The 24,000-nt window shown below is 43.7% G+C and overlaps 1 protein-coding gene and 2 non-coding genes across 3 annotated transcripts; 2 read left to right on the forward strand and 1 right to left on the reverse strand.

Moving 5' to 3' along the window:
- Positions 1 to 874: 874 nt before the first annotated feature.
- On the forward strand, positions 875 to 7,859 carry LOC138737421 (hairy/enhancer-of-split related with YRPW motif protein 1-like). Its single transcript, XM_069888157.1, has 6 exons — positions 875 to 1,156; positions 1,256 to 1,316; positions 1,424 to 1,507; positions 1,719 to 1,800; positions 5,718 to 5,981; positions 7,367 to 7,859. Exons 1-6 carry the CDS (start codon positions 1,107 to 1,109, stop codon positions 7,387 to 7,389), a joined length of 564 nt encoding a protein of 187 aa, XP_069744258.1. The 5' UTR covers positions 875 to 1,106; the 3' UTR covers positions 7,390 to 7,859.
- Positions 7,860 to 23,481: 15,622 nt separating this feature from the next.
- On the forward strand, positions 23,482 to 23,553 carry trnae-cuc (transfer RNA glutamic acid (anticodon CUC)). The gene has a single exon. It is a non-coding gene; the product is annotated as a tRNA-Glu (tRNA).
- Positions 23,554 to 23,831: 278 nt separating this feature from the next.
- On the reverse strand, positions 23,832 to 23,903 carry trnae-cuc (transfer RNA glutamic acid (anticodon CUC)). Its single transcript has one exon. It is a non-coding gene; the product is annotated as a tRNA-Glu (tRNA).
- Positions 23,904 to 24,000: the final 97 nt, after the last annotated feature.

Raw genomic sequence — 24,000 nt, forward strand, 5'->3', positions numbered from 1 at the left:
GCAATTCCAATAAATGGTAATTCTGCCTTGCAGGCAGGACAAAGAATCTCAGGGTTGAATGTGATGTCTTGTATACATTCTGACAATAAATCTGAAATCTGAATTTGATATTCTGGTGGCTTGGTTGTCATCATTTAGTAATGACTTTAAAAAAAAAATCCATATTGCATTAAAATTCCTTAGATGCGTGGCGTGATTTGAATTTGGATTGTTAGTCCAGATCTCCAATTGTCCTTAATTGAACTGCTGCATCTGGATAGATGTCCCAGCCCTGCCTTGAATGTTGAAAGCGATTCCTGGGGAAGGCTGAGAAATTGTCGATTCCTGGGGAAGGCTGAGAAATTGTCGATTCCTGGGGAAGGCTGAGAAATTGTCGATTCCTGGGGAAGGCTGAGAAATTGTCATTCCTGGGGAAGGCTGAGAAATTGTCGATTCCTGGGGAAGGCTGAGAAATTGTCGATTCCTGGGGAAGGCTGAGAAATTGTCGATTCCTGGGGAAGGCTGAGAAATTGTCGATTCCTGGGGAAGGCTGAGAAATTGTCGATTCCTGGGGAAGGCTGAGAAATTGTCGATTCCTGGGGAAGGCTGAGAAATTGTCGATTCCTGGGGAAGGCTGAGAAATTGTCGATTCCTGGGGAAGGCTGAGAAATTGTCGATTCCTGGGGAAGGCTGAGAAATTGTCGATTCCTGGGGAAGGCTGAGAAATTGTCGTTTCCTGGGGAAGGCTGAGAAATTGTCGATTCCTGGGGAAGGCTGAGAAATTGTCGGGTCCACAAAGGGCACTAACTGCAGGACAGGTCCGTCATTGACTCGGGATTTGGGAGAACACACGTTCTCCACTGCGCACCGAGGACAGAAGACAGGTTCCCCGAGCACCGAGGCACGACCGCCAGAGCTCCGGCAAACCTCTTCAGCAGGAGAGCAGCCCGTGGCTGGAGGGAAGAGGAAAGAAAAACTGAGGCCCCGGGAGAACTGTCAATCAGCCGGTGCCGGGAGGGTCCTGCTGTAGAGGCTGATAAACTGATACCGTGGGAAGGACTCAACTCACTGCAGCCAACGCGACTCTCGGAGTAGAAGCTCATTTGGCGAGACGGGGTGAATTCATCATGAAGAGGTCGGTGGAAACCAGCTCCTCGGACAGTGAAGATCAAAACGGGTAAATAATCTACTCCTTATTTCGGAGTGAGTGAAATTATTCGCGGTTAATTCATAATCAATGTTGTTTCCGAGCTGATTTAAATCTTGTTTTAAATAGGAACAAGGGGTCCAATCCCGAGAATTTCTTCCAGAACCAGGCACGGAAGAAGAGGCGTGGAGTAGGTTTACAAACCAACCCCCCCCCCGTCCCCCCATTAAAAAATCACCTTTATTTTTAATCGCTTCCTCTCTGCATTGACAAAACTGCACTTTCCTTTCTCTGCAGATGGTCGAGAAACGCCGCAGAGACCGTATTAACAACAGCTTATCGGAACTGCGCCGACTGATTCCCAGCGCGTCCGAGAAACAGGTAGGGTCTGCCCGTTCCCCGACACCGGGGGTGGGGGGGGGGGGGGGTTCTCGCTGCACTGGTGTTTGGAAGGAACCCAGCAAGTTTCACCCCGCGGACTCGGGCTATTTTTTTTAACCTGTACTCCGGATAAAGTGCAAAGCCAGTCCCTGAAAACCGGAGCGCGGATTTCAGAAGGTTAAAACTCCGTTCTTTGTCTAACGTTTTGTAGGGGTCGACGAAACTGGAAAAAGCTGAAATATTGCAAATGACCGTGGATCATTTAAAAATCCTGCACACCAGCGGTGGGAGAGGTGAGCACGATGCTGAGCGCTTTCGACTCGCGGGGCTGGATCCGGACACGGACGGATTTCGGAATAAAAGGCGCAGTCCCGGGTGGCGACCCTTTCCTATATCCCAGACCGTGCGGGTGAATTTTGCTGAAAAGCGCGACTGCCTGAGGAGACCGCGGTGGGAGTGATTTGACGAGGTGTCCCCGGGCTGAAACCCCGTCTTGACTCTCCGCGGGGGTGGGCTCAGAGCCAGGGACCTCCTTGAAGGCGCTCACGGCTGCGCGCCCAGGGATCTCCCTTGCAAACCTGGGACGACAGGGCACCTGTAGTCATATATTTTCTTTCTCTCTCTCTCCTTTAGATGGTGGCTTCTGAAGCCCACAGTGGGTTGATGGGGCTTCAGCTTCCTCCTTGGAAGGGCGCTGTTTTTTATGGTTCTTTTTTCCCTCCATATGACCAAACACGCCGCTCCACCGCCCTCACTAAAAATGCCCGCATCTCTAGTTTTGTGGACATGTTAATTATGTCAATCTGGAAGAACAGTGGGTGGGAGGTTGCAATGTTCTTAAAGCGGAGTGTCCGGTCATTATCACATCCCCGTGGGAGTTCGCTGCGTGCAATGTTTCATTAGGCGTTTCCAACACCGCAACTGTTTACATTCCCGAAGTCCAGCGTTGTAAAGTGTATTGGGGGATGTCCTGAAAGGGATGCGATTAATATTCAATCGTTAGAGTCCTTTTTTTTTGCTGACTTTAAGCATGATATGTGATGAAAACGCCTTTGGGAAGGGGGGATCTACAGATTTGTTAGATGAGTATCAAATATGTGAGGATGAGATTTCTGTACAGAAATTGAAGTGTTTTCTTAAAAAAAATTGAATGGTTCTCTTCAGAATAATGAAACTTGAAAATTATTTGCACTGCTTAATAGCAAGAATTATTCTCATAAGAACATGAGGGGCAAATTGAGAAGTTGTGGACTTTGCCAGAAGTTGATTTACTCTGGAATTGTCTGTCTGTCGAGCTCATAGGATGATGGATGGTTCCTTTCATTCAGTTGGTGGGGTTTATACCCCACTCCTCAGAAAGGAACAGCATGCGTGCCATTCACAGCAACAGAACCTAGCCCATCCATCTTGGACATCACCAGGCCACTGGATCTGGGAGGGGGTGTCAAGAGGGTGGCCCTGGACCCGCGCTCACCTCAATCCAGACACCCCCTCCCAGATCCAGTGGCCTGGTGATGTCCAAGATGGATGGGCTAGGTTCTGTTGCTGTGAATGGCCAGACCAAGCTTCTATGCAAAGGATGCCCTTTCGATGCGAGACGGCTGTTGACCCTACGAGAGGGTTTGTCCGCCTGTTGACAGGTCTTGTTTTTCATCCTGCAGGGTGTCTAGCCACCGACTGCACTTGGCAAGTCTGGTGGGGGAGCCAGTTTAGTCGTCGGCCGCCCGACCATGCAGCAGGGAGTCCTGGGGTACCAGTAGCCCTCAGACAAGTGACCTGACAGAGACTCTGGAATTACTTAAAAGGAAATTGGATGAGCCTTTGTAAAGTAGAGAAGGATAGAGGAGAAAGGCAGGAAAATATGGTTGGATTAGAAGATAGTTGAAGAGTTAACACCGACTGGGTGTTATGGAATGAATGGCCACTTTGTTATTGCAGTTTCAGTGAGAATCGTGTAGAGTTTGTGGTGAGCTGTGATCAACTGCATTGTTGTATGAAGCAAATCTTTCATGATTTTGCAGGAACTTTCTGATGAACGGGGATCTGAAAGATGGTGTTTATCTTTTGATTCCCAGAGACTAAATACCTGGTGCCAGTCAACCTTCTGATTGGTTGAAACACAGATTGTAACAAAAAAAGCACATTAATGCTGAGAACATTGTCATTCTCTAACTTTGATTACAGCTTCTCTGTTTCTTATTAATCTTTTCTGTTATACAGGATGGGAAGATTGCGAGCACAGCTGTCATTTATTAGCTGTCTCTGATTGCCCCTTTGCCCCATTTCAAAATACAGTTAAAAGTGGAAAATTTACAATAAGACATGCAGATGCCGGAAATCTAAAACAAAAGATAAAATATTCTCAGGTCAGGGAGCATCTGAGGAAAGAGAAACTCAGTCAGTGTTGCAGATCAGATTTCAGATTTATGGTCAGAGTACGAACATGACATCACATACAACCCTGAGATTCCTTTTTCCTGCGGGTGCGGCAGAATGACCATAATTGGTAGTGTGAAAAATAACTGTACACAGCGTAAACAAATAAAAGAACTGTAAACAGATAGCGAATGTAACCAAACTGACTGTGCAATACAGAGAGAACAAAAGAAAATTCATCAAATGCACAGGTAAGAGTCCTTAAAAGAGTCCCTGATTGAGTTTGTCGTTGAGGAGTCTGATGGTGGAGGTGTATCAGCTGTTCCTGAACCTGGTGGTGCAAGCCTTGTGGCACCAAGACCTCTTTCCTGGTGGCAGTAGCAAGAACAGAGAGTGTGCTGGGTGGTGAGGGTCTTTGATGATTGCTGCTGCACTCCGACTGCAGCATTCCCTGTAGATGTACTTAATAGTGGGGATGGATTTGCCTGTGATGTCCTGGGCTGTGTCACCTTTTGGAGGGCTTTACACTGAGGAGTATTGGTGTTTCCATACCAGACGGTAATGCACCCGGTCAGCACACTTTCCACCATACCTCTGTAGAAATTTGCCAGGGTTTCTGGTGTCATAGCAAACCTCTGCTATTGGTGTGATGGGTGCAGGAAAAATCCTCTGAGGTAGTGACTCCCAAGAACTTAAATTTTGCTCACCTTCTCCACTTCTGATCCCCCAATGATCACTGGACTATATACCCCTGGCTTTCCTTTCCTGAAGTCAACAATAAGCTCCATAGTTTTGGTGACATTGAGTGCAAGGTTTTTTTTTGTACCATTCAGTCAAGTTTTCAATCGCCATCCTGTAGGCTGACTCATCCCCTTCCTTTATACAACCCACTACTGTGGTATCATGGGCAAATTTATATTTGGTGTTATTGTCGTAACAAGCTATACAGTCGTAGGTGTAAGGTGAGTAGAGCAGGGGGTTAAGAACACAGCCCTGTTGTGCTTGGTACTGATGGAAATTGTGGAGGAGAAATTCTTACTAATTTTCACTAATTGTGATCTGGAGGTCCATGATCCAATTACACAGTGGGATGTTAACTCCCAGGTCTTGAGTTTTGAGGGGATAATCAAAGATCCTTAGTCAGAACTGAGAAGAGAAAAAAAAGAGCTTGTAAAACTGCTGTGAGGATGAGGGAAGGGGGTGTTTCTCATAGGATAAAAGAATGATTATGGGATAAACAGTAAAGGTTATGTGGTCAGTGCATGAGTGGGAGCAGTTAGAGGGTGAGAACACATGGGAGTACCTGCACACAGGAAAATAGGAGTAGCAGTAGGTCATCAGGCACTCCAAGACTGCCCTGCCATTTTATATGACCATGATTGATCTCTTCTGCCATCAGTACAATTGTACAGTGCATTCCACTGTACAATTCCTCCATGTATCTTGTTCCTTGACCTATTATACATTTATCCATCTTCACTTTAAATGATCCAGCTTCCAGCACCTGCCAGGTAGAGAATTCCAGAAACTCACCACCCTCCTTGAGAAGAACTGTCTCCAAATCTCAGTTTTAATTAACCAGCTTAATTCTTGCTCTGTCCCCTTGTTTGAGACTCTTCCACTGGTGAAAACATCCTAACGTCTATCTTATCAATTCACCTTAGGATCTTGCATGTTTAAATTTAAATATGTGGAATTTTGACATTGAAAATTGCAGTTTTAATGCATCCTGTATTTTGTTTTATTTTAAGTTAGGAGTAGTGTCATAATTTGCTTGTTTTTATTGCAATAAGATGTGTTGCACAGGTTTAATTACATGGTTTTGAATTAACAGGTTATTTCAAAACACCAGAATTTGCTACTGATTACCGGATCCTGGGATTTCGGGAATGCTTATCTGAAGTTGCCAGATATCTTAGCATGACCGAGGGATTAGATCATTCTGACCCTTTGAAGACTCGCTTGGTGTCACATTTAAGCACATGTGCATCGCAGAGGGAAGTGGTGACAGTTGAGACAAACCATCATCACTGGAGTGCGGGTTATCACCAGTCCGCACTGACCTCCTTGTCGCATTTCAGAGCTGAAGTTCTCGCAGGTATCTTTCCTCCTGCGGAACAGTTTCATCATAAGGAATCCGTGTTCAGCTGTGTCCATCTCGAACAGTTCAGGAAAGTCTCTCCTACCGGTTGCGTGGTCCCCAGGGTGACAAATGGAGAACAAAAACCTCCTTCGATATTTCCACGTGCTTCCACTTCAGTGATTCCTTTCCCATTTCCCACCGATCCTTTCCCTTTGTTGCCAAGTCCTGCAGCCCAACCTCAAGTGCAGGCTTTAAAAATCAGAAAGCACCTCTGGGCTACAGAGGTTGGAGCTTTTTAATGTGAATATTAAATGGTTGTGACAAATTTTCTATCATCGTAACATGTATGTAGTGCCACCATACCACATGCACCATAAACATTGGACAACAATTTTTTTTCAAAATGTTTGCTTCCTGAAAAGAAAATTTGTCATTATCATAGATAACTTCAAACTGAACACAAAGATAATTTCAGATTTACTGTATCACGTAAGAAGTTGGAGGAACATTAAATTATCTTTTATTGAATTTAACATGTTTAATCGCATAATGACACTGACATTGTGTTAGTTCAACTGACCTAAAAATGTTTTGCCGCTGATTTTCGTTTGCACTCAGCATCTGATACCTCTCGTGTCAGTGTCCAACAATAGTCGGCCAGCATTGATGGATTCCAGTTCCCCTGATACCACGTTTCCATTATTGCAATGTCCTGGTGAAACCTTTCACCATGTTCATCATTCACTGCAGCAAGTTCAGCAGGGAAGACGTCCCAGCAGAAAATGAAATTTCAATGACATATTGAACTTTGTGGTTTTAAAACATGACAGGAAATCACAGAAAAGTAGGTTGTATCGCAAAACAAAACTTCATGTGATAGGAACATCTTTAAGGTGATTTTGCGATCAGCAGCCGATAATCTATAAAATACACCCAAGAGTGTTCAGGAAGCAACATCTTTGTTGTCCAGTGTCATAAGTACAGCTCTGCTAAAGTTAAAAATAATTTTAAAAAGATTTTGGAAACACTCAGCAAACCAGGCAACATCTGTGCGAAGAGAAACAGAATTCTCTTTATGGTCCGAGATCCATGACTGGGGGAAAAAAGATAAAACACTTTCACTAATGAAGTTACTGGTAGGTGGGGGTGGGGAAATACCCCTGATAGGATGAGACCAAATTAATGCAGTTAAGATCAGATTATACTTCTTTGTCTGTGTGATGTGTGGCTAATAGCAAGCCTATGGGACATGCTCAACAGGCCAAACTATGCCAAAAGAAGAAGCAAAACTGAGCCAAAATCAGTGATAGATTTTGGACTTGAAACAAATAACTGTTTCACTTTTCACAGATGCTGTCTGTCCTGGTGCGTAAATCCAGCTTTTTCTATTTTTATTTCAGATTATCAACTTCTGCAGTTTTAAAAAAAAGTTACCAAAGTCAAACTTCATCACTCTAGATCCTGATTAGAAGGAAGATGGCTTTTGCAGGATCACATTGTCATTCTTTAAACTGAATGACAAACAGTAAGAGGATAAAAATATATTTCCTTTGAAGTTTTCAACACTAATATTTAGTTTTAATGCAATGTATTACTTTTGATTGGAAAATGCATTTCTTATGAAAGATAATGTCTTAATTGGTCATTTAATTGAATTATCAACACTTTGATAAAATATTTAATTAAACATTTTTAACAGCTCACTGTGAACTTGCACTGTGCGTTATATTACGGTGTAGTGGGCTGCACTGATCCACAAGTGAACTGTGTCACAGAGGTGCAGACACACATGGGGCTGACGTGACAATGGTCCCGGGATGGGGGTACAAAGGATCATGGGAGTCGTGCTGATAAATCCTGGAGAGTTCCAGTAAAGTCGGTTGATTCAGCTCACTCGCAGCTTCTGTGTGGTTTTTCTTTCGTTTGTTGCATAGCGCATGGACTACAAAGGACAAGAATGCAGCAAGTCATCAGGTTTGGTTCCTGGCTTCTGCTGAGTCACACTTGACTTTATATTCCCTTGATTAGAAAAGGGATATGTTGTCAGACTGGGATTTTTTAGAATACACGTTGGCAAGATATTAGTGGCACAAAACGACATGATAGTGAGATCCTTCATCAAAAGAGAAAAGAACATTAAATTTTTTTAAATTACAAGGATAGATATAATAAATAAAAGCTGGAGATGCTAAATAGGGAGGAAAGATCTGCGGAAGGAGAAACAAATTTCAGATTTATTGTCATAGTACGTACATGACATCACATACAACCCTGAGATCCTTTTCCTGTGGGTGAGGCAGAATTACCACTTATTGGTAGTGCAAGAAATAGTACTCAAGAAGATATGTAAACTAATAAAGAAATGTAAACAAACTGACTGTGCAATACAGAGAGTAAACAAATCAATAAAGTAAGTGACTTTAAATAAGTTTCTGGTTGAGTTTGTCGTTGAGGAGTCTGATGGTGGAGGGATAGCAGCTGGTCCTGAACCTGGTGGAGCAAATCTGGTGGTACCTATACCTCTTTCCTGATGGCAGAGCGTGTGCTGGGTGGTGTGGGTCCTTGATTGCTGCTGCTCTCCGACAACTGCATTCCCTGTAGATGTTCTCGATGGTGGGGAGGGTTTTGCTTCCTGGGCTGCAGGGCTTTATACTCAGGGCTATTGGTGTCCCCATACTAAACCAGGATGTAGCCGGTCAGCACACTTTCTACGCAGGTCTGTAGAAATTTGCCAGGGTTTCTGATGTCATACCAAACCCCGAGGAAGTAGAGGCGCTGACATACTTTCTTCATGATGTCATTAATGTGTTGTCTCCAGTAAGGATCCTCTGAAATAGTGACTCCTAAGAACTTAAATTTGCTCACCCTCTCCACTTCTGATACCCCAATGATCACTGAATTGTACATCTCTGGATTTCAGCTCCTTGGTTTTGGTGACATTGAGTTTGAGGTTGTTGTTGTTGCATTATTCCGCTAAGTTTTCAATCTCTTTCCTATTTTCTGACTCCACTTCTTTTCATGCAGCAAATGACCATGGTATCATCTGCAAATTTGTACATGGTGGTGGTGTCACATTGAGTCACACAGTCGTACATGTAGAGCAGGGGGCTAAGAACACAGCCTTGTGGTGACTTGAACTGAAGGAGATTGTGGAGGAGATGCTCTTACCAATCCTCTCTGATTGGGGTATGGAGGTGAGGAAATCCATGATTCAATTACACAGTGGGGTGTTGAGGTGCAGGTCTTGGAGTTTGCTGATCAGTTTTGAGGGTATGATATTGATGATCTCCCATGAAGTCCAATATGTCAGAGACCACTATCAAAAGGACCTTTAATGTTCTTTTCACTGTTACCATCAGGAAGGAGGTACCGGAGCCATTTCTCTTGGTCTCTTCATTACAACCTTCATTTGTTTTAATTTTCTGGTTAAAAATAATACTTGCTGATATCTGTTTAAAGAGCACTGAAGATAAAACCTGATGTTGTATGAATAGAAACTTCATGCCAAATTGGCCAATTGGAAAGAATCACTCAATGTTCAGTTTTGAAACAATGAGCCAATCATCTTCCTTGTATCATCTCCCTGCATGTTCATACTTTAAAGGGTAACTCACCTTGGAGCATTATCTATGCTTTGAAATTGTAATTTCTTCTTGGGCAAGAATAATAATGAACACTGAACACATGGTTGATGTTAATTATCACTCAATTTAAAAATGAATAGTGACCTGTTATTTTCAATAGATAAGGTCAGTTCCACTCAACACAATTCTTGAGAAAGGTTTAGTTGACTGACTACAGGACAGTCCTTCCATGATATTACTGGAATCATTTCCTTTTGTGAAATCACTGAAAGCGATTTTCACTGGATCTCATGACGCAGACATTCAATAATGCAGCAACCCAAGGATGTTTCAAACTTCCATCCCTCTTGTTCAACTTAGCGCTGAAGTCATGTTTTATATTAGATATAAAGGGATGATACTATGAGGGCATTTTTTACACTTTAAAATAGTTTACAAACAAATCTGCTGCAAATCATTGATTAAAACGTTAATTAAAAAACCCTGATTTTCATCAAAATGAGAAGTTTTGCTACTGAATTAGCCATTTTCACATTTCAATCAGCTGGCATCAGGATTAAACTCTCTCAAGATGTAAATACATCTTCCACTACTGGAGTTAGTATTGGAACTGCAACTTGATTTTCTCATCAAATATTTCATCAATTTCATCTAGCTCGGAGAAGGCCCTTGCCTATCCAATCCATGGCAACCATTACACACCCATTTACATTGGTCCTATTTTACTCTCCCCAGCAACATCTCCTCAGATTCTATCACTTGCTTCCACATTAGGAGTAACTGCTGTGGTCAGATGGCCTACCATTCTGTACATCTTTGGGAAGTAGCAGGAAATGGGCATCTGGAGAATAATAGGGACAAGGCAAAAATGCACACTCCACACAGACAGCTCCATATTGAAGCCGGGATGCTGGAGCTGTTATTAAGCCATCCTAATTAGAATAGAGAACAGTACAGTACAGGGACAGCCCCTTTAGCCCATATATGAGTGTCGAATATAATGTCCAAGTTAAACTAAAACAGTGCTTGCACATAATGATCCCTCCTTACTATACATTCATGTGATTATCCAGAAGCCTCTTAAAAGCTTTCACCACAGTTTCTGACAGCCCATTCCAGCAACCCACTCTTGGTGTAAAACATTTTCTCCACACATCCCCTTTAAATTTCTCTTCCTCATCTTAAAAGCTTGTTCCCCAGTATGTGATGTTATAACCCTGGGAAGATGATTTTGTCTACCTTATCAATGATTCTCATAATTTTCTCAACTATTAAAGCCACTGCCTTAGCCTCAGATTCTCCAGAGAGAACAACTCAAGTTGTCAAGCACTCCTTACCTTCCAATCCAGGCAACATCCCAGTAAATCACTCTGTGTCCTTTCCAAAGACCCCATCCTTCCTGCAATGGGGCGACTAGAAATACACAAAATACCCCGAGCGTGGCCTACCCAAAGTTTTACATAGCTCAATGACTTTCTTACTTTTATCATCAATGCCCTGGCCAATGAGAGCAAGCTTACCTTAATGTTTTTACTATCCTCTCTACTTGTGTGGGCACTTTCAAACCTCTATGAACCTGAACCCCTCAATCCCCTGAACATCAAAGCTTTCCAGAGTCCTGCCATAAGTGGATGGGCTCCCTCTTACATCTGATCTGTCACCAAAGTGCAATCTCGCTCTGGTCTGGATTCTGCTATTTCTCTGCAGATATCTATAACTAAAAGGATCTATATCCTTTTGGATTCTTTAATACTCCTGCTTCACTGTCATTTAATTAAAAAGAAAACATCTTATTTCAAAATAGAATTAAAAGAGCATTTTTTTAAATCGTAAAAACAGAAAATCATTTTCTTTTACAGCAGTCCTTCCCACACTAGCTACCTTATGGTGCTTCTGAGTGCCAATTATGAACTTGTTTTCAGTTCACATGGGACACTTGCACATTGCGGACTACCTCGGAACCACAGATCCATGTCCCAGACACTGGTGCTGCATTGGAATCAGTCCAGAATGCTCTATCTAATCAGTTCAAAATTAAAAATAAATAATTTTAGTTCCTTGAATTTGAGGGAAAATAACTTATTTGTTATTGAGGCGTATGTGTCATTTATTCTTCCAGAAAAATTATCAATTGATTTAGGTTTTAAGAGTAATGTAATTAAAATTAATTCAGTGAGTTTGATTGCATTACCCCTGTCAATCAAATTCATTACATTTTGATGCGTTGTAAAGATACAAAAAGACCTTTTTGAATGATCTTTTTGCATCTTTACATGTAAAATATATACTCAACTTGCCTAAAGAAAGACAATGTACAGAAACTTTACAATGCAGATTTAATTCTGTTGGTGTGGAACATTAGAAAGTTGTGTGAGGGAATACATTAAGAATCCACCTGAAGTTCTCCGAGAACCCACCAGGTGGCGGTCGAGCTCCAGGCCTGCGACTTTCAAAGCACGAAAAGGAATTTTATATGAATTTAATAAATCTAAAGTTTGGAGGTTTTTTTAAAAAAAAATCTTTGCTTTCTTGTCAATGAATCCTGTTTTAGGTAGATGCAATCAAAATGTATGACTTAAAGTTAAAATTTCAAAAATAACCACTTAACATTTACAAGAATAAAATGTTCTTGCATTATTTCCAATAATGACTTATTTCTGATGTCTTTAAATACTTGTAAAACTTTCTTGTGTAAACTAAAACACTTGTAGTAAAGACAATTTTTCATATTGTATGTTTTATTTAGTGTTGAATGTTATGATAATATTTTATTTTTTCCAAAAAAAAGAGAATGCTATCCTTCTGCATGTACACTTTTCCTTGCTGTAGCTGCAAGTCTCAGGCAATTGTGCACCCAAATCACTTGACATATAATTTCTCATCATTTTAAAAAAACAATTTATATCCCTATTACTTGTATGCACAAAAAAAAGCTCTATGTCAAGTGATTTGGGTGTCAGTGTGCACAATTGCCTGAGACTTGCAGCTACAGCAAGGAATTCGGAAGATAAATGGTTGGCATATTGCTGCTAATTGCAAGAGGATTAGATTTCAAGAGTAAAGACATTTGTTATGTTGCAGACCAGCAGCAATGGAAATTCACCAAGGCAATGTTATTTTTTTAAACACTATTTATTAATAACTACCAATAATATAACACATTAGTCAAACTAATAATATAACACGTTAGTCAAACTATGTGCGAATGTGTGTGTGATTTACCCAAACCTAGGCACAATTCTGGAAAGTCATTCCATAGTTCAGTCTTAGAAATCCATTGTCGAAACACAGACTTTTAAATTGATGCCCAGAAGGAGATGGGAGAGACTGAGTGGCCAGACTACCAAAAACTCTCAAATCCTTATCGAATTTCTTCCAGAGAAATATCCTCTCGTACAAACAATTGTCACAACTCCCCTTTCCCTTGCGTAGGAGAAAAGAAACATGTGACTTCAGTGGTGCTTCCAAAACCCAGGTACTGATCAATCAAAGTGACCTTTCCTTTGGTCACAGTGGGATTCAATAATACCCCTGACAGTGAGAATCAGCGGAATTGTCCATTATCACACTGGGTCATTCCTGCTCCGTGTTTGATGAGGTGGCTGCTGGTCATTAAGAGCTGTTCCTTCAGTGTTCCACACACAGGACTCTCTCACCACTTGTGTCCCTGGAAAAAGTGCCCAATGTCCTTTCTCCTCGACAAAGTAGCAGATTTGGGTAAAGCCTGATGTAGCTGATGCCACCCAGTCTCTCCAAAGCTGTGAATGGCTGCAGTCTGTACTAGTCCTTAAAGTGATACTCTAACTAAATGAACCGGGAGCTCGTAATATGTTATATTATGGGATCCTGATGAGACTTCAATTGAAGTGCTGTGACTGGTTTTCCTTCAGAATCGAGGGATTTTAGCAACACTTCCTTCATTTGATTCCTGTTTGTTCTGTTCACAACCAGAACAAATTCCACCCTTGTGTCACTGGCTGCTGGATGGATCATTTGCTTCCCGAGGTGTGAAAGAAACGACTACAACTAGTGTTCTGAGAAGGATAATTTATCGTTTAAGAGTGGCAAGAGTAGAGAATAATAATTAAAAAAAACTGCAGTTGGAACAAAATGAAACAAAGGAGTGAATGTACATGTGTAACTGGAGGATAAGCATGAGGTCTTTAAAGAATACTTTAAGGAGGAGAACATGAATTATGATAGGATTAGGGAGAGATACATTGATATGCTAGGTTGATAATAAGAAAACGGCAGTTGTGGGTGTCTTGAAAGCATCAAGGTTGGTAAGTTCCCAGGACCTGAAGGGATCTATTCCAAGATATCGAAGGAAGTAAGGGAAGAGATTGCTGGGCCCTTGACAGAAATCTTTGTGCCATGGGAAAATTGCCTGAGGATTGGAGTATAGCCAGTGCTGTTCTTTTGATTAAGAGAGCAGCAAGGATAAATCAGGAAATAGTGGGAACTTTCCATCTGTAGTAGGAAAATTGTTGGAGAAGATTTTTAGGGACAGGATGTACTTGCATTTAGAAGAAGCATGGACCTCACTCTCCTCCTCGAGTGACGAGCAGGCATTCATCGTTTGTTCCACCTGCCATTTTGTGTGGAGGAGATCATGGCTTACAAATCTGATTGAATATTTTGAGGAAATTATGATAATAATTACTGAGAGTCGTGCCTACGTGAACTTCGGTCAAAACATTTGGCGGATCCCTCATGGTTGGCTGTTCCAGAAAATGAAGTAAGATGGCATCCACAGCGAGTTGGCAAATTCAATCCATAATTGGTTTGGTTGTGGAAGATGAAGAATAGTGACAGAGGGAGGTTCTTTGACCTTCAAGAATCAGGGCTGAGACCTCTGTTGTTTGTTAATTATATTAATGATTTGGATGAAAATGTAGGCAGTAAAGAGCAATGAGTTTTCACGTGGCATGAAAATTGGTGGGATCTGTGAATGGTGAGGAAAGTGGCCAAAGGGTTCAGCAAGGATATTATAATCAGATGGAAATCTGGACAGAGAAATGGAAGATGGAGTTTGATTCAGACAAGAGCGAGGTGTTGCATTTTTGGAGGCCAAGTTCCAGAGGAAAATTTGCAGTAAATAGCAGTGCTGTTAGGAGCATTGATGTATGAGGGATCTTGGGATACGTGCATAGTCGCCTGCAAGTGGTAATACTATGGGATTGGGTGGTAAAGAAGGCACATGGCCTGCTTGCTTTCATCTGTCAGGGCATTGTGTTTAAACATTGGGAAGTCACGATGCGGCTGTATAAAATATTGGTTCGAGCCCAATTGTGTGAAGTTCTGGCGTTGAAGAGGGTGCAAGGAAGGGTCTTCGGGGTTTTCCCTGAATCAGAATCTATTAGCTATAAAGTGAGATTAGACAAAATTAGAGGCCAAGGGTGACCTAATAGAAGTATATAGAATTACGAGAGGCATACATAGGGCAGATAGTCTTTTCAGTAAGGTGAAAATGTCAAATGCCGGAGGACAGAGGTTGAAGGTGAGAGGGGTAAAGTTTAAAGGAAAGTTTGCATCCGCAGGCTGAGTTTGTTTTTACACAAGAGAGTTGTCAGTGCTGCCGTGGAGGTGGGAGAAGTATCTGCAGAAAACTGCGCCTCTGGCAAGCCCTGAAATGGTGCTCTTGTCCAAACTTTAAGACCGGGCAGCCATTTTGCGGGGCTGAGCAGTGCTCCACGTGAAACTAAAACTACAACAGTCTTTGCACAGAAGTTGGAGATACTCTTTGTTTTCCTTTTGTAGCGGGCCAGCTCGGGATTTTTTTCCCACAAGGCAAAACATCCTCCAGTATCTAATATTTTCCAAATCAAATTTAATGCATTCCGACTCTTTGAGAAAACCCATTACCTCCAAAATCCCAAAAGAGTCCGAGGCTTTTCTTTCAAAAGTGGTTGACAAGCGGAACGATCACATTGATGGAAGGGTTGAGGTTTAAAATAAACAGTCCAGATGTAAATGTAAATCCCCAACCTTCATCTTGTAGAATTGGAAAGGAAGAGAAGAGGCCTGGGAGCCTGGAAATCCCCCCCCCCCATGCAAATTGTTTTTGTGTTTCTTCCTCGCGATTTACAACATCAATTGCAGTGCCTGATAGCGTGAATATGCTTGGGGTTGTCTGATCTCGGAAACTTGGCAGGCTCAGGACAGGTCCGTACTTGGAGGGAAGACCGCCTAGGAACACCAGGTACTGTGGGTTTTTGTGAGGGGCACTGAACAAATTAGGGCCTGCCTTAAGGTAGACAAAAGTTAAAGAATTTCATGTATGTTACATTCTAAATGTAGTATCGCGTGACAATAATGGAGCCTTTACCTTTACCTTGACATCACATGGGTGGACCCAGGGGTTGCCCACAGCTAGGGGAGTGAGTCAGTGGCCGTATCAGTTTCTCTGCCCGGCTTCTGGCTTCAGCGAGCAGAGGTGAAGGAGCAACCTTGCGATCGCTCGGCTGGACGCAGCTGCCAAATACGATGGGGAGTGGGTATAAAAGAAAAACAGCGTGCAGGTATTTGTCAGAGGGTTTTCAGGACAGGGGATTTAGTTTTCGTTTCATTTTCAATCACAGCAAATGACGGAGATATTAACTCCCACCCCATTTGCAAACTTGAATGCACAATTAAGATGAATGCGAATTAGTGTGTAGCCAACCACTACAAAGAAACACACACAGACAGTGAGGCAGGTTAAGCTCACTTCTTTATTAGGGCTGGAAAGGCTGCTTTTATACTGTTCAAGTTCCGCCGTTTGCTGATTGACTGAGTCATGTATATAAATAACAATAGTGGGCGGGAACATCCATACATATGAATGCCCTTCTTCCCCAGCCTGTTTCTGCTGAGTTAGCTGGGCAGCTTGACCAATGCCATTTTAGGGCTGTTGGTCTGATGCTGCCCCAACTTCTACCCCTGCCACAAGTGCATGCATATGCCCTGCATTTTATTACACTTGCTAGTGCCGAGCAGGACTTCTCTTAAAATAGAAATCCACCCACATCAAGTATGGCTTCTTTGAACTATTTACCACAGACTCTTAGCCGAAAGCCGGTTAACTCTGCACGTTTCCTTCCCAAGCTCAGGGTTTTCAATCACTATTTTCACTCCATCTCTGGTTTTTGTGGTGTCGTGACATTTAATATGACCAACTCATGAAGATTTCAGAATGACGTACTGCCATCACAGATAACTAAGTGGCAGCTATTGTGCCATTCCAAATGCACATCTGCTTTCCTCTGCATTCCCTATATACCCATCTACTCCTTTGGCTTTCTCATGGGATGAGGGATTGCTAACAAGGTCACTTTTTGCATGTTCTAAAAAGCTTCTCTAAGATAACACCTTGCCGAACCAACTAATAGAGTGATACCAGCCAATTACAATGAAAATTGAAGGGGGCGAGCTGAGACGAAATTGAGGTCCCTGGAGCTACTGGAGTTTAGAAGAATGGGACGGGACAATGACGATCGGTGGGGCAGCGAGCCAATGCAAAGCGAGCTCGGCGCTGGCCTGGCCAATTGGAAGCGCGGAGAGGAGGGGACCTGGAGTGCGTGTGGCTGGAGGTGGCAGGGACCTGGAGAACTGCCCAGTGGCACCCCCTTCAAGTGGCGCTCAGGGCATACGCCCTCGCTGCCATACCCTAGTTACACCTATGTGTTGATATCAATGTTCTACAGGCAAATGAACAAGCAGAAATAGAGGCCACATGCAGGCCAGTGGGATCACTCACACTTCTTCAGTTTTTCAGTCAGTACTTACAAAGTGGTCTTCACATTGGACAAACCGGAAAACAAAGCAAATTGGCTGAAGACCTTGCATGACACATACACTCAGTCCAAAAGTGTGACTCTGAACTTCCAGTTGCCTGTCACCTCAGTCCTACCCCTGCTCTGACTTTGACCTACATTTCTCCAATGATGCCAGGCATTAACTGGAGGACCAGAACACGCACGCACGCACGCGTGTGAGAAAACATGCCCTCGGTGTGGGGAGAAGGATTCAACAATTTGTGTCGGTGATCCTTTATCAGAACCGGAAAAGTGAGAGAAAATGCTCGTTTTTACTTTACCAACTCTTGATGCAAAACTTTGGCTCTGTTACTTTTCAAACCAGCCAAAGCACTTCACAGATCTCTGTTCTTGTCTCAGATTTGCAGAATCTTTGCCTTAACAACTGACTGGGGTTCTTTCATTGGCAATGGACAGGAGCATAAATAGAACAGAGACCCACTGTTCTCTGCTGGGGCAAGTTGAACCCTGCAACATTTTATACATGGAATTGAATAGGCATAATAATGCCTCTTTCTTGAAAGTTGTAATATTTCTAAAATAAATGGGAACTTGGTTTGCAATAAAATATTTTAAATGGCTTAAGACATTTCACTATCTTTTGACCATTTTGGTGTCAGTGCAAAGTTTTGAACCATTTGAATGAAAAAAAATCTTAGTTGCTCAAAATCTGTTGTTTGCACAGTGCAAAGAAAAAACTGATGGAAAATGTGGAACCAGAATAAAAATGTGATTTTTCAAAGACCTCACAGCTGAGATCCCCTCACCATCCCAATTATTAGATGCAGGGAGACAGACACTTTAATGTCAGCAACTCACATGCCACAAATCACTCCTATTAATTTATCTGCTGATGTTGATCTTATTGCTCTATATCTGATGTTTCATTGATGGTAGCTAGAAGTCTTTATTCTAGCAGTGGCTCTCGACCTTTTTATTTCCACTCCCATAGAGGTGCTGTGAGATTAGTAAGGGATTGTTTAAGGTGGTATGTGAGTGGGAAGGGAAGGTTGAAAATCACTGCTCTAAACCCAATTGTTAACGAAATATTTTGCTTGAGAAAAATTGTTATTGGAGTTCTGAAACCGTGCACTTAACAATTAGGTACGATTAAAACAGTGGTTTTCAAATTTTTTTCTTTCCACTCACATACCACCTTAAGCAATCCCTTACTAATCACACCTCTGGCACAGAGTATACTTAAAATGGTATGTGAGTGGAAAGAAAAAGGTTGAGAACCACTGTTCTAAAGCCACTCTGAAATCCTGCAGAGAATGTACAAAGTTAACTCTTAGTTAAAGGGCCTTAATAATATTCCTTCCCAATAGCCATAAAGTGTTGCGTGGTTTTCAAGAGATTAATTCACTTTCCTCAATTGCCAATTTTCCAGTTGTATGTATTCCATCCATTAAACAATTCTCAGTCCTCACTGTAATCATTCCCCCAATCCCACATGGTCTAAATTTGTTCTGTAAATTGTTGTGTGGCACCTAATCAAAGGCCTTCTTGAAGTTCATGGTCCCCTTATCTATTCAGCAATCCCAGAAGAGCTTGAATAAACTTGTCAAACACGGTTCACATACTCCATGTTGACTCCCCAGTAGAAGAGGTGGAAAATGTTGTGATACAGTGTGACCTGTACCATGATTATTTTCTAATTTTCCTGCTACCGTTTACTTAATAATACAATTACCCTATTAATAACCATTCTGTAATTCCCCCTTTTTTCTCTCTTTTTTTTAAATTGCCAAGGCTAGATACTCTTTCTCAGTTAATTTTTTGTGCTTTAAAGGAATATATGGCATAAACAGTTGATTAATTCTTCAAATCTTAGCTCGTTTACTTGAATCTGCTTGCACTATGGTCCCTGACCATGCAATCCACACCTGAGACACACAGGATTCTGCAGATGCTGGAGTCTGAAGCTGAGCACAATCTACTAGAGGGACTCAGCGGGTCAAACACCATCAGTGGGCAATGCTTTGAGCCAGAACGCTTCATCAGGACCGATGGAAATTGCAGGCGTAGTGTAAAGAGGACAGGGTGGAAGGAGTAAGGCAGAGGTCCACACAAGGGTTTGGACAACCTGGCAGAGGTGGTATAAGATGGACAGAGACAAAAGGATAGAGAGTAAAACAGTTCAACCATGGTGCGGCAGATAGAGACAAGGAAAACAAAGGTCGGGTGGTGGAAGATTAGTCTGATGGGTTGGTGGTTTGAAGACAGGCTGCCAGTGCTGGTATCTGATAACTACAGAAGGTGAAAATGGAGGTGTAAAGGAAGACCAGATGAAACCAAAGTGGATGAGGGGAAAGGAGAGAGAGAGAGAGAGAGGAAGAATCCAGTTGAGAAATTGAGGGTGGGGGTTGGAGAAATGGGGAGGAGGGGGCTGGTGAGTGGTGGTGGGTACAGAAGGAGAAGAGCTCATTATCTGAAATGCTTCATACCATTGGGCTGTATTGTTTCTGGACTAAGCATGCACCTCAATGATCCTCTACTCATTATACACCCATGACTGTGTGGCCTGGCACAATTCAAATGCCATCTACAAGTTTGCCAACGACACCACAGTTGTCGGCAGAATCACAAACGGCAATAAGGAAGCATACAGGAGGGAGATAGATCAGCTCGTTGAATGGTGCAACAACAACAACCTTGCGTTCAATGTCAGCAAAACGAAGGAGACGATTGTGGACTTCAGGAGGAAGTCAGGGAAACACGACCCAGTCCTCATCAAGGTTAGTGGAGAGGGTCAAGAACTTCAAATTCCTGGGGTCATCATCTCCAAGGATCTGTCCTGGAGCTTCCACGTTGATGCAATCACAAAGAAAGATCGCCAGTGGCTATACTTTGTGAGGTGTCTGAGGAGATTCAGTTTGTCACTGAAGACTCTTGTAAATTTCTACAGGTGTGTCATGGAGAGCATTCTAGCTGGTTGCATCACTGCCTGGCATGGAGTAGCCAAAACTCAGGACAAGAATAAACTCCAGAGGGTGGTTAACTGTGACATCACAGGCACCAGACTTCACTCCATCGAGGACATGAGGCGGTGTCTTACAAAAGCAGCTTCTATCCTCAAAGAGGCCACACCCTCTTCACTCTGCTAACATCGGGAAAAAGGTACAGGAGTCTAAAAACAAGCACTCAACAGCACAAGGACAGCTTCTTCCCTGCTGCCATCAGATTCCCTGAAAAATCAATGAACAAAACCACTGCCTTACTTGTTCATAATAATAAATTCTGACTGATTCTAAAATTTGCATTGGGCCTCATTCTGGCTCATTCAGGACAGACAGGTCATTGTGGAACTGGGAAAAGATGGTTAAATGGAATGCAACTGGGAACTCAGGATGGCCATTGTAGCAGACCATAGATGCTCCATGAAACAGCCGCCAAGACTGTGTTTGGTCTCGTAGAGGAGGTGCCATTGGGAGCACCAAATGCAGTAGGTGAAGTTGGAGGAGGTAGATGTGGATCTTTGCCTCATGTGAAAGGGCTATTTGGGTCCCTGGATGGTGGTGAGGGAGGAGGTACATTGGTCACACTTCCTGCAATTGCAAGGGAAAGTAGTGGAGATAACAGAGAGGTGGGTAGAAGGGGATGAGTGCTACTTTTAGCTTCCCTGGTGGTCTCGTGGTTAGGATTCAGCGCTCTCACTGCCGCATCCCGGGTTTGATTCCCAGTCAGGGAATCAGACCTTTTTTTCCCTCTGCTCCAATTTTACACTGTCTCTATTTTATAAAACTTACAGAATAATCGAAAATTACAAATCCTGCCAGTCCCCAAACAAAAAATGTCATAATGATGACATTTATCAACACCTCCCTAATCTCCTGTTTTTGTCGATTGGAATTTGAAATTTTGTTTTCTTCAGAACGCAAAAGCAACTCTATTTAAAATAATTCAAGGAATCGCAGGGGGAGCAATCCTGGTGGAAGGCAAAGAGGGATGGGGAGGGGTAGACTCTCATATGCAAAAAACAATATTTATTTATATAGATGAATAAATATTTGTCCTGCATATATATTGGTTGTCTGTATGTGTGTTAGTGCTGGTTGTGTGTCTGGATGTTTTGCACCGGGGACTGGAGAATGCTGTTTTGTTGGGTACAATCAGATGACAAATAAACTTGACTTGAGCTGTGTCTAGTGCTGGGGTCAAGTGCAGCTACTGGAAATGATGGAGGATGATGCATTGAGTGAGGAGGTTGGAGGGGTGATAGGTGAGGATGAGAGAACCCTTACTCCTGCTCTGATTAGAGGCCCGGAGGTGTAAAGAGCCGAACTCCAAGAGACAGAGGAAATGGGGGCTATTGGCTCCATTGACCACTGTCGAGGGGAAGCCGTGTTGCTTGTAAAAGGAGGGCATTTCAGATGTCCTGGAATGGAAGGCTTCGTCTTCTAGGAGGAGGGGATAACATCAGGAGGTAGTGGGAGGAGGTGCAGTTGAGGAAACTGGGAGTCGGTGGGTTTGTATTTATGGTGTGACCACTGTATGCATGCACTCTATGAGCTGGCCCAGCCCCTGAACCTGTGACTACTCCCTCCAGAAAATCCCTATGAAGGCTGTTACGCCCAAACCACCTGCCTTGGAACAGGGCCAGCAGCACGTATGCGATGTGTTGACGCCTTAAGGTAATTAAAGCCTATTAATCACAACTTTCTATCTAATGTGGTTGATCGATAGCCCTACGACTGGGAGCTCGTAGTAAATGGCAGTACATGGCCTAGCTTCATCACTACAGGCACAAAACCCCTGAGGGACTTGAAAAGGTGAGACCCTGTGGTGCAACAAGTTTAAGGGAATAAGTGCTTTTTCCTTCTGCCATGTGAAGGAGCAGGGATGTGTAGGATGTGGTATTTGCAAATGGCAGGAGAATTGTGGAAGGAGGACTCTCCCTATCAGGGTAGTGGAGCTCCCCGGTGGTCTCCCTATCAGGGTAGTGGAGCTCCCTGGTGGTTTCCCTATCAGAGTAGTGGAGCTCCCCGGTGGTTTCCCTATCAGAGTAGTGGAGCTCCCCGGTGGTCTCCCTATCAGGGTAGTGGAGCTCCCCGGTGGTCTCCCTATCAGGGTAGTGCAGCTCCCTGGTGGTCTCCCTATCAGAGTAGTGGAGCTCCCCGGTGGTCTCCCTATCAGGGTAGTGGAGCTCCCTGGTGGTTTCCCTATCAGAGTAGTGGAGCTCCCTGGTGGTCTCCCTATCAGGGTAGTGGAGCTCCCTGGTGGTCTCCCTATCAGAGTAGTGGAGCTCCCTGGTGGTCTCCCTATCAGGTGAGTAGAGCTCCCTGTTGGTCTCCATATCAGGTGAGTAGAGCACCCTGGTGGTCTCCCTATCAGGGTAGTGGAGCTCCCTGGTGGTTTCCCTATCAGAGTAGTGGAGCTCCCCGGTGGTCTCCCTATCAGGGTAGTGGAGCTCCCTGGTGGTTTCCCTATCAGAGTAGTGGAGCTCCCTGGTGGTCTCCCTATCAGGGTAGTGGAGCTCCCTGGTGGTCTCCCAATCAGAGTAGTGGAGCTCCCTGGTGGTCTCCCTATCAGGTGAGTAGAGCTCCCTGTTGGTCTCCATATCAGGTGAGTAGAGCTCCCTGGTGGTCTCCCTATCAGGGTAGTGGAGCTCCCTGGTGGTTTCCCTATCAGAGTAGTGGAGCTCCCCGGTGGTCTCCCTATCAGGGTAGTGGAGCTCCCTGGTGGTTTCCCTATCAGAGTAGTGGAGCTCCCTGGTGGTCTCCCTATCAGAGTAGTGGAGCTCCCTGGTGGTCTCCCTATCAGAGTAGTGGAGCTCCCTGGTGGTCTCCCTATCAGGTGAGTAGAGCTCCCTGTTGGTCTCCATATCAGGTGAGTAGAGCTCCCTGGTGGTCTCCCTATCAGGGAAGAGGAGCTCTCTGGTGGTCTCCCTATCAGGATAGTGGAGCTCCCTGGTGGTCTCCCTATCAGGTTAGTGGAGCTCCCTATTGGTCTCCCTATCAGGTGAGTAGAGCTCCCTGGTGGTCTCCCTATCAGGGAAGAGGAGCTCTCTGGTGGTCTCCCTATCAGGATAGTGGAGCTCCCTGGTGGTCTCCCTATCAGGTGAGTAGAGCTCCCTGGTGGTCTCCTTATCAGGGTAGTGGAGTCCCTGGTGGTCTCCCTATCAGGGTAGTGGAGTCCCTGGTGGTCTAGTGGTTAGGATTCGGCGCTCTCACCGCCGCGGCCCGGGTTCGATTCCCGGTCAGGGAAGGCATCTTTTATGAACAGAACTCAGGAGGCCGTTCTTCAGGAAGCAGGCACCTTAATTAAAGACTATAAATTAAGGAGAGAGGGGGTGGGGGGAGGGGGTTACTCGGATAGGATAAGATAAATTTTTAAATAAAGTTGTTTTGTGCTCTGAGTTCCAATGGAGATCAGCAATGCTGGATTTCCAGCACTGTGGCAGGATTTGTAATTATCGATTATTCTGTAAGATTTATAAAATAGAAACAGCGTAAAATTGGAACAGGAAAGGAAAAAAATTCCGTTTCCCTGACCGGGAATCGAACCCGGGCCGCGGCGGTGAGAGCGCCGAATCCTAACCACTAGACCACCAGGGAAGCTACGCGGAAAGTTGGCGCTGCTCTCTCAGCCAGCACTGACAGGACATTGTGAGTCGCTGATTGGTTGAGGGGGCGGGGGTGGAACGCGGCCGCC

This window comes from Narcine bancroftii, chromosome 6, assembly GCF_036971445.1.
Source record: "Narcine bancroftii isolate sNarBan1 chromosome 6, sNarBan1.hap1, whole genome shotgun sequence".
In the NCBI taxonomy this organism is placed as follows: domain Eukaryota; kingdom Metazoa; phylum Chordata; class Chondrichthyes; order Torpediniformes; family Narcinidae; genus Narcine; species Narcine bancroftii.